This window comes from Vanellus vanellus (genome assembly GCF_965231255.1).
Source record: "Vanellus vanellus genome assembly, chromosome: 16".
NCBI classification, from domain to species: domain Eukaryota; kingdom Metazoa; phylum Chordata; class Aves; order Charadriiformes; family Charadriidae; genus Vanellus; species Vanellus vanellus.
The window spans coordinates 7,506,131-7,517,513 of NC_138921.1; the positions used below are offsets into that span (position 1 = coordinate 7,506,131).

Below are 11,383 nucleotides of genomic sequence, written 5' to 3' on the forward strand. Positions count from 1 at the left end.
TGCACACCCGGTGCGCCGGTCCCGCCAGCCGGGTGCTACCCGGGAGGCACCAGCGGCGGGAGCGGGCGGTGAAGGACCGGCAATTCCGACGGTAACGCCGGGGAAAGGCCAGGGGCTGCAGGGGAGCCCGGATGGGGCGGCCCGGCAGACGCCGCTGTGGCTGCCCCGGGCTGCTCGGTGCCCCGGTGCGGGGGAGCCGCCGGCTCGGCTACGGTCGGTACCGAGCTCCCGGCAGCGCCGAGCGGCCGAACCCGCCGGGGGGAGCCGGGCTGGCGGCGCTGCCCTGCCTAAGGCTGCCGCTTCACGGGGGGGCCCGTCAAGAGGGGACTCTAGGCAGGGGAGCGCCGGAGCCCCCCACAGAGGCCACCCCGGCAGGCGGCCGCCCGTCCGCATCCCCGCAGGGCCGGGGGGGAGCGGGGCAGTCCCGCTCAGACGTAGTTCTTCTTGTCGTACTCGCCGTTGGAGGTGGGCCGCCGCGGCGCCGAGTACTTGACGGGGAAGGAGGTCTCGTCGCGCTGGGAGCAGGAGCAGCAGCAGATGAGACAGCCCCCGAAGAGCAGCAGGGCCGTGGCCGCCCAGCCAATGTAGAGAGCGGCCCCCATCTCCCGCTTCTTGGAGGGCGGCACGGTGGGGTCGTAGAAGTCGCTGATGACGATGTTGGCGAACCAGCAGAGCGGGACGAGGACCAGGACCCCGCAGAGGATGTAGATGGCCCCACCGGCGATCACGATGCGGGACTTGACTTTGCCAGGGCGGATGCAGTTGGTGCACTGCGCGCCCACCACGGTCACCATCAGAGCCACCAGCCCCAGCAGAGCCACGATGACGGTCAGCGCTCGGCCTGCCTGCACCTCGGCCGGCAGCGCCAGGATGGAGTCGTACACCTTGCACTGCATCTGCCCCGTGCTCTGCACCACGCAGTTCATCCACAGCCCTTCCCAGATGGTCTGCGCCACCACGATGTTCACGTCGATGAAAGCCGACACTTGCCACATGGGCAACCCGCAGGCCAGTATCACCCCCACCCACCCCAGGATGCCCAACCCCAGACCCAAAATCTCCAGCGCCGCCGAAGTCATGATGCCGCCGCTGCCCCACCGAAACCCTCCCGTTCTGCACCGCTCGCCCCCGGGCAGGGCTATATGAGGAGCCGCCGGGCGCCCTCCCACCGCCCGCCCTCCGCCTGGCCCGGCCCTTCCCCGCGGAGGGGGGGCTGGCACGGCCACCGGTGGGCGGCAGCACCAGCCGCTGCTGGGGGAGCGCGGCGGCGACGGGGACGGGGATGGGGACGTCCCCGTCCCCCATCCCCGTCCCCGTCCCCGTGCCCCGTCCCCGTCCCCGTCCCCGCCGCGCTCCCCCCCACGCGGCTGCTGTTTGTGTCTTATTTGCTGATCAAGTCCACAGCCATACCTTCAGAGGGGTCTTGCTAATGCAGGCACCTGGCAGTACGGATGTCCCGATTATCAGAGCCTAATCGATCATCGATCATTTCCCAAAAACAGCCTTGACCCGCACGTCTCTCTCTTGCACACTGCGACGGCAAAAGTGTGAGCAACCAGCACTAAATGCCTGAGGAACCACACTGAAAATGGAAGAGCTTTGAGTATGGGATCTGTGCATCATCTGTATCCTGTATCAAAAGCAGTGTGGCCAGCAGGTCAAGAGGATTCTACCCCTCTGCTCCACTCTGGTGACACCCCACCTGGAGTACCACATTGAGCTCTGGGGCCCCCAACATAAGAAAGACATGGACCTGTCGGAGCGAGTCAGAGGTGGCCAAGAAGATGATCAGAGGGCTGGAGCACCTCTGCTATGAAGACAGGCTGAGAGAATTGCTGTTCATCCTGGAGAAGGGAAGGCTTTGGGGAGACCTTATAGCCCCTTCCAATAGCTAACGGGGGCTACAGGAAAGCCGGAGAGGGACTCTTTATCAGGGAGTGCAGTGATAATACGAGGGATAATGGTTTTAAACTGAAAGAGGGGAGATTTAGATTAGGTATTAGGAAGAAATTCTTTACTGTGAGGGTGGTGAGACACTGGCACAGGTTTCCCAGAGAGGTGGTGGATGCCTCATCCCTGGAAACATTTCAGGTCAGGTTGGATGGGGCTCTGAGCAACCCGGTCTAGTTGAAGATGTCCCTGCCCATGGCAGGGGGGTTGGACTAGATGGCCTTTAACGGTCCTTTCCAACCCAAACCCTTCTGTGATTCTGTGATCTGTCAGTACCAATAGACAAATTCTTAATTCAGTCCAGGAGGAATAATTGCTATCAGCTTACACCAGGCATTAAACTCTGTTTGTTTTGACACAGGAGCCAGGAGCAAGGCGTTCTATTTACATATGTTGCCACAAAGATTTCAAATGCCCCTTTACTGTTTTAATTGCTCAGGTACATTTCAGATCTTTATGGTGTGTCACTGAGGTAAGCGCCTGTATCAAAAAGATTGTCTTTGCAAGAGGTTTTGTCATCAGGCCACGGAGACATTGTAATTTGTACAGTCTCTTCACGGATGTCTTGGATTGTTCTTGCAAAGAAACCTCGGTTCAACCCCTGCAGGCCAGCAGCAGCTCGCAGCCCCCAGGCTGGCAGATACAGCCAGTCTTGGCGGTGCCAGTGCTGCTGTTACAGCTGCAGTAGAAAGAGAACAGACCTCACCAGCCGCCTCGCCGCACTCACAGGGAGCTGCAGTCCACGGCTTTCCACTGGTTGCCCTGAGAAAGGCTTGTTTTGATTTAAACCAGGATTGTTTTGGTTTATCTTAAATAAGTTTAAATGTTTTAGACAAAATTGAACATTATGTTCACACTGACTTTTGAACTGGTCTGGCTAGGTTTGATTTCAGTTAGCCCAAAGTATCCTTCTAGTGTACCGGAGATCACAGAGTTGAAAATAACACATTTCCTGCCCCTACGTGAGCGGTTCTCTCTGTTGTACAGTAATTTATGGAATGTATTGCAGCATGTAGAGATTTGTGATGGAAATATTTAGACTGATATGAATACAGCATGAATGGAAAAGTCCATGTGTGAAGCAGAAGCAGCAGAAGAAACGATAAACAAAGGTTAAAGGAATCACATGCATGGACAGCTGAGGACGTGACTGCTGGGTTAACGCTGAGCAATGCCCCGCTTGCATCCTGACAGCGGCACTGATGACTCTTCTGCAGGGGACCCGAGTGCTGGTAACAGGAGGACGGCAACAAGGTCACAGCACACTGGATGTGGCCTTTCACTTCTTTTGTTTTTCCAAGCAGAAGACAAATGTTAGCCACAAGACACCCAAAAAAAGAAACAGAAGAACCTCAGCAGCCTGTGGACCGTTGCGGTGTGGACAAGCTGACACATGACAACTGCAGTCTCCCATTGATTATCTCTGCCTGAGGAGCTGTAAACATTTCTAGCATGGAAAATGTCTTCCTAACAGGGGCTGCCTGGTAAATGGAGTTAAGAGGAATTATCTCCTTTTCCAGCTGTACGTGAAATACATACAGTTTACGTCAATTATTTAAAACTGTAAATTCCAGTGTGCAAGTCCAGGAGGAATGTGTGACTGGGGCTGAGCAGTCTGTCAAACCCAGGCTGCTTGCAATCACTTAGAAAGTCCCTGGTGTCAGGGAGAGGAGAATGTGCAAAAGAACCAGCCAGAGACAGAGATATCTCAGAGGTGAACAGGAAGAAACCCAGAACACAGGCAGAAACTGAATAACATCTGTATTTATGATGATAATAATGATTATATAGAAAACAGCAAAGAAGAACAATTAAAAAGGGGGGGGAGAAATGCCAGTTATCTTAGCCCATAAGCACAGGAAAGCCCCACCCTTGCCACTTGCCCAGGAGCACGGAACTCTGAATTTCCTCTGATAAATGGCCCATGTGTGCTCCTGTGCCGACCGGGAGGCACTTGTGGGGCCCGAGCAGCTGCCCGGGGCTTCGGGCTGAGAAGGGAAACCAGCGCATGGCTTGTGCTGCTGCTCTACAGCCCATACCCCACCTTCCCCTGCTACCTGTTACTGAGCAACTGATCCCTACAAATCACTTAATCCAAGACAATTATTCCTCCGGGGAAATACACTTTTAATAATCATAGGGTAAACCAACCTTTCTGCTTAGAGGCATTTCCATTCTTCGTATGTCACCCTCGCTTGTTTGTTTCCTTTCCTTACCCCAGATATTACCTTTTATCCTGGCTAATGGCAACAGCCTCCATTTTTAATTACTCTGTTCCCTGATCCTGAAGGTGAGCCCTTGTTGCACAGCCCACCCATAATGAGCCCATCGGTGGGTGGTGCTCACTGGTCTGCTTACTTGACTTACTGGTGACTTGACTGACACGGCTGCTGGGGGGCCTGAAGACCCCATCAGCTCCAGCAGAGTGTGGCTTCTGATGGTGTTAATGTCACAACACCGTGAATTAATTTAAACTCCCAGAAATTGAAAGGTTCTAATGTCTTAAAAGGAAACACAAATCAGCATGATGTTTTTCTTGGGCAGTTAAGTCAAGAAATCACTACTTAATAAATTTAATCCTTGCTGGTAAAGTCTGGATTCCATTCAATTCAAAGGCATGATGTTCTTGCAGCAAAGTAACTCATTAACAAATGACCGTTAATGTCATTACATCTATTACTGCTCCAGCTATGTATTTATTAAATTATTCTAGAGGGGATGCATAGGGGGGCTTTGCAGCCTGTGAAAATGGGCGGAAGTGGTATTCAAGCTGAGAACAATTGCTCAGAAGCCATGCTATAGCAAGAGGGGCTTTGGGATTAGAGGTGATTGTGTTTTCACTCTTTTCCTGACACAATCAGGACAAATACCAGGCGCAGAGTTACTGGGAGGGCTGCTAAGGGGGGTCCAGTCTCTTACCAGCATTGCTTGGCTGGTGTATCTGCCCTGTACCACGGCACAGAGCTGCTGTGCCCGGCCCTCCAGCCTCCTAGGGTTCTGCTCAGCCCCCGTGCATCCCACTGGCGATGTTTAGATGGATTTGCCTTTTGGGACCTGAAATGATGTCTGCTGAGCACGCTTGGTTTGTAATGTGCTTCTGCTCCTTCTCATCCCTCAAATGTTGGGCATCTGGGAGACAGAGAAGAAAATGACATTTGGTATCAAGCTTATGCACAAATTTAGTATTGTTTGTGTGAATAAGACAGAGTACGGGTCAAAAGATGAATTAAAAGCCCAGTGATCTCAGGACAGCTTACCATAACTTTTGGATCAGACGTAAGTGAAGGTGAACAATCAGGAATACTATTAAGAGATAGATTTTGTGCCATATTTTGTCTTCTAATTAGTGCTGAAATAAAGGCAAGGAGAATTACAAATACAGAGGTATTAGGCAGGGGATATTCTTTATTTAGAAAGCTTGAGCTTTCTCAGTGAAAATCACTCCTTTCTGAATTATCCTTCAAAATGGAACTGGTCTGCCCAAGGAAGAGATTTAGTTGGAGCTTGAGTGCACATACCATCTTCCACAGTGAGACAAGCCTCCGTGAAGTCCCTGCACATCGGCAGTGCCAACATGTCTTCAGACCAGTGTGACACATGAGAAGACTGGCATGTAGGAATGAGTCCTTGTCAAATGAGCAGGTTCTTACAAAATGAAAGCGCACAATTTCACCATCAGATTTATCTCAAGATCACTTTTTCTGGAAACAAGATTAAGTGGTTTTGGAAACAAGACGAAGTGCTTAACATGAAATTGTCACTTCCTCTCTTAGTTCATCTTTTGAATGAATTGAAGCAATGAATGATTTAAAAGCCACACCAGAATTTTGCAAGAGGGACCAGTAATGCTCTATGACCGGTGACAATGATGTAGGAGCCAACATCTTTCTTAGTACAAGTGTTGCTGCTGCCCTTCAGGATTGAGAAATGGACGCCCTCGCTACTCATCCCCCTCAGTGGTGATGTGACAAGACTCATGTAAAAGAAAGGAAGGAAACAGATATATGTTGTTGGAAAAACAGTGAAAGAGGTTACAAATCTGCTTCCAGCCTTCATATATTTGTCGCTGTAGATCCCTTTCCAAACAAAGTTGTCCTAGCCCCGTGTCAGTCTGCACTTTATACACACTCTCTGCCTGGACTTTGTTCGGTGACAGCCTGCTGGCACTGCCGGGGAGCCGGGAGCCAGGGTTCTGCCTGGGCCACACATGGTGGGAACACTGAGACGGTGTTATGAGCCCTGGCCTCACATAATGAGGAAATTAACTGTGCTACACCGTCATTAGAACCGAGTTCCACACCTCCTTGCTAAAATCCCTCTACACACAAACTTCTGGATGAGCATTTAAAACTTTCCCCTGGTTGGAACTAATCTTCATGTCTCCGCATCTTACTAAAGCACCCCCCTGAGGGGAACATTTCCAGTCATCCCTGTCAGGGCCAGCTGGGCTGCACTGGTGAGCTGCACTGCACCAAACTCTTCAGCACCTTCTTTTCTGAATCTGGCTTTCAAGAGGGTACGGCAGTGTCACTGGACAGCTATAACCCTGTGTTAACAGTGTTTCAGGGCAGTTAATATGGTGGGTGACGGCCTTTTCCCAAAGCTCAGAATGCCCTGTGTGTAGATGAGCATCTAAACAGCCTGATCATCCCACCCGCCAAGAGATCACACTGAATATATGCTTGGGCCATGTCACTTCACATACTTCTCTTTAATGCTATGGATAGCTCTTGAGAATGTATTAAAGCTTGGACAGGCAGGAGGGGAAAAGCTATAGGAAATATATATTGTTTCATGCCTAAGGGTCCATTCTATGTCATATTTCCTATCAGAAGAACTGTCGTTTAATTTTGTCCTCTTCCAAAGTTAGCCTCCTTCCATGGATTGTGGTGTACCAGGATCCTGGTAGATCTCTTTCCCATGTAAATGTTGGGAAATCACATCAGATGTCGTTTTGTAAAGAACAGCGTCAGCAAGGACAAATGCCATTGTTTTAAATATACATCGCAGATGTTGAAAGTCATTAATAAAGACATGACCATGAATTAACTGAAAACTGTTCAGGGCTAGCGGTGGGAAACGTACTGCATTTCTCTAATGTCCCCGAAATTTGCATTTCTGAGAACATGTGAGAGGTTTGGGACACGTCCTCTGGTTACGAGAGTGATTAATTCTCAGCAATACTGTCCCTATTCTTAACGAGATGTGTCTGAGGTAAGCCCCGTCTTTGGGAATAGCGTGCATCTGTTTTGTCAATCCCGATTCCCTTTGTATAAGTGAAGTAAGTTTCCAGTAAGAGGAAAGGATGGCTGTTATTGGTGAAAAGATGCAAAATGTCTCTTATTCCAGAGAAAATGTTTAGGTTCTTCTTATTGTTTCTTCATTGCCGTAATTAGCAACTTGAAAAGGTGAACTTGTGTGTGCTTGTAAATGCAAAAGAAACACTTCTGTTCCTCGGAAACTGCTATACTTCAGACACAATCTTCATTTCCTGTACTGCGTGACTAAAAATGTGTGGGGTTTTTTTTTCAGCAAAGGAAAATACTTATCTGTTGCAGATTTTCTTATGGATTACTGAATAACTTGTAAATTAGCTTGTGTCAATAAATCCTGGTGCCTCCACAGATATTGGCTTCCTGTTCGTATACTGCCAGAGCTCCGGCTCTGAGCTGCACGCTTTGAAGGGGCTCAGTGGTGAGACCAGCTTTCAGTGGACCTGACATTGCCGATTCCCACTGAAGCACATCTGCAAAAACACAGAAGATTTGAGATGTTAGAATGGTTCACCCCATTAGTGATTCCACAGATAAAGCACTACACAGAGAGTATTTTGATCAAATCACCAGTTTACCACGTATGAACAGAGAATGGGAAGTTTGCCCATAAATTTCTCTCTCTCACCACACCCAAACACTAAAAATTAGCCCAGGGAATATCTAAATTATGGTATCTGACATTCACACTAGTTATGTTCAAAGTACTTTTTTTCTCTGGTAATCCTTTAAAAAAGGATGTCACCCACAGGGTGCGGCTCCTAAGTATTTATTTCTAAAAGGTTTGGTCCTGGAGCCATGGACTGTATTTTAGCACAGCATTCACAAATATTCTGAATCAAACACAAACTTAAATCTTATAGAAATGAAAAAGAATAAGTTGTTTAATCAGGACTTGAGTAATTTTATCTCCAAGGAAGATTGGGAGAGTTCAAGATGCTCAGTGTCTTACAGCAGTGGGCCAGTATCTCCATGAATTGCTCCTACAGCACAGCCGTTGCAGCAATCACATGTAATTTTAGGCTCAAATTCCAAATATTCAGCTCTGTGAGGAACAGACTCAATTGAAAGAAAATCAAGTTAAAACGCATCTCGTAACTGAAAAGAGACGGTTTTATTTTGTCTGAACAGCGTATCTTCTATTTTGTTTTAATTTAATAGAAATAATGCCAAGGAACATGGGGTTGTTCTATCTAACAAAACTCAGTTTAGTTTTCAGTTATAGGTAGTATTTATTTTTTTATAATCAGTATCATACTATTTTCTCTGTTAAGGAGCGGAACAAAAGATACATAATGTCTTTTGTTGAATGGATGAAGTATTTCTAACTTGCTAAGACGTGACTCCACACAAAGTTAAGATTTGAATTCAAGGAAGGACTCTAATTGTGCTTTTGAGAATGTAAACCTAGATGTATCAGGAACTTTTATAAAAGGCATTTGAGCTTCCAAGGGAAGAATAAAACAAAATTCTTTCAGAAATAATAATTATGGGAATGAGTGATTCACAGTCAGACCGCCATTCACTGCATTAACATTTCTAGGTTATTTAACCATTTAGAAGGAACGGCGTTCTTCAGTACAACTACTACTTCTGTTTGCACCTCTGCTAACGCCAGTGTGAGAAATAACAAACACGCAGACGGTCTTTTGCAGCCATGCATTCTCTGTAGGCTTCTGCAGTGCAGCATTTCTCAGTTACGTGCACCAAAGAGTTCCTGTTCTGCTGCCCATGATCCTGCGTACTGCAGCTTCATAACAAGTCTCATAACACGTTTCAAAAGTAACAAAAGTACTTTTTCACCAAGTGTGTACTGCACTGTAAAACTCATTGTCACAGGATGCTCTTAATGCCAAAAGCTGAGATGGGTTCAAAAAGCAACGAGAAAAATTCATGGAAGAGAAAACTATCAAGATAAAACTTCTGGCTCAGGAAGCTGCTGAGCTCCGGATTGCTGGAAGCTGGGAGGATATACAGACACGGTGCTGCTTTTATCTTTACTTCAGCATCTGCTGCTGGGCACTGCAGAGGTAGGGCACTGCCTAGAATTGACCTTTGCTCTTACCCGAAGTGCCCTTCCTTATGTCACTTGCTGGCACAATGGGACTGTTTTGGGAGGACTGTGACTTCCCTGAACATTCTGTGTGGCAGCTGGTCAGCCATCTGATTCAGCCACGACTTGGGAAATTATCAGTATGCCTCAGTAACGACACATTGGAAATTTCTCGAGTATGTTTCACCCATTGCATTAAATCCTGCCAAAGGAAAGGAGTGACAGTCATGGGAAAGCACTAGCTGCCACTAGACTCCGTGTTGATGCGAATCTATAGTCTGGCATTGTCCATGCTAATCTCTTGTAATTTCTTCAAGTGCTAAATAGTTATTTGTAATACCAGTTTATATGTGTAAATTACCGTGTGCATCACAGTGTTCTTATCTAGTGAAAAAATGAAAAATTGCCACTGTTGTTCCTTTGGTGAGAGTACAAAACACTGATATGGATATCCATGGAATAATTTAAAATAAGACAACTTCTAAAGATGACTGAAATGCCATCTTTTAACTCCTCCAGGAAGGTAGCACATAACAGTACTTTGTGTTATAACATTACACTTTGTCCTAGGAAACGGAACTTGGTTGCGCTTTCATTAGCTTTTATCTTGTTCTTACTCAGATCACATCAATGCTCAGTTGATAATATGAGCACAATGTGAATTAGCAAATAATGCCAGCCTGCCTTCAGCAGCATTTGTTTCACTTCCACATTTTCCTGTTGTGAGCTGCAACCCTGTTTGCTTAATGGATGGAAATGCAGGCAAAATAGACATGTGCTTCTTGGTATTCAACATTGTCCATCAAAAGATTTGGTGCTAGATCGCACATACAAACTGCCCTCCACAAAGTGTTCGAATAGATTACTGGGAACCTTCCTGAATGCAGTCCTCGCAGCTGGAAGGTTGGAAAAAGCCTTCCCTGAACTTCTGCTGATACTCCATTTTAATCTTGTCAGCCTTGTATTGAATGTTTGAGCTATGTAACACTGTCACCATGAGAAAGCGATCTGGTTCTGTAATCTGACTGCAGGTATCATTTACACTCTAGGTTTGTCTGCTGGAGTCCCTGATACCTCAGAGAACTTGTCAGCGAGATCCTACTCACCCCTTCAGCGCTGGCACTGACCAACGTAGAACAGCAATAGTGTAGGTAGAACTAGTACTTTGTTTGTTTGTTTTTGCAGTGTTTGGGAGAGAAATTTGCTTCGAATGTGGACAAGCAGCTGAAAAAATAAACAGGCTTATGTTACCTACTGCATTACAGTCAAAGAGCAGAAGGTTTAAGCTGGATTTCCCCCCAGCTGTCACCCACCCTACCAAAAGATTTCCACTGTGAGGACTATTGCCAACACCTGCTGTAGGTGGAGGCAAACTCAAAGCTCAACGGTATGTGGGTAGGAAACAGGAATCAAACAATTTGAGAAGGGGCTCTTTCAAGCAGAATGGGCTCTGACTGTTTTGTTCTTGAAGGTAATTCCCATGCGCACGCAGACTGTTTGTACAAGACGATGCCCAGGTGTGTTGCTGGCGGGGGGTGAAGTCGGAGGAGTAAGACAGACTTGCATCACTTCAAAGCCATTACCACTGTAGCTCTGGGTACCGTGCCATGTAGTTGGAGAGCAGGGCCAAAGCAGGAGACCGGCTCGGGGTGCTGGATCCCCGGGGACACCAGCAGGCTGCAGTGCGGCCTCACCGCTCCCCCGGGGGGAACGAGGAGCCGGGAAGCAAGGCATGGGTCACTGGGAGGGGGGGCGCTGGCCCACCCCCGCACGGTGGGTTTCGGGCCCTTCCCGCCGGGACCACGCCGCGTGTGAATAACCCGGCTACGGGAGCTCTCGCCACCGAACCGTTCCCGCCGCAACAGCCCTGGGTCGGGCCCACGCGTGTGGTCGCGGCTCGCACCCCGGGCCGGCGGCCGCCATGGCAACGGGCGGGCTCCCCGCGCCGCCGCCCGGGCAGGCGGGCGGGGCGGGAGAGACGCTCTATCCCTCCTCTCGCTGGTCCTAGAGCCCCCGCCCCCTTGCTATCCTAGGAAGCGGCCCAGACCATAGAGTCGTACGGAAGGTAGGCAGGAAGGCGCTTGGTCGCGGTGGCGTGTGGGATGCG

At 48.5% G+C, this 11,383-nt stretch overlaps 1 protein-coding gene across 1 annotated transcript; it reads right to left on the reverse strand.

The window, feature by feature from the left end:
• Nucleotides 1-259: 259 nt before the first annotated feature.
• On the reverse strand, nt 260-1,079 carry CLDN5 (claudin 5; the record flags this gene model as incomplete). The annotated part of the gene is made up of 1 exon (XM_082491672.1): nt 260-1,079. One exon carries the CDS (start codon nt 1,077-1,079, stop codon nt 429-431), a length of 651 nt encoding a protein of 216 aa, XP_082347798.1. The 3' UTR covers nt 260-428.
• Between the last annotated feature and the right edge of the window lie 10,304 nt (nt 1,080-11,383).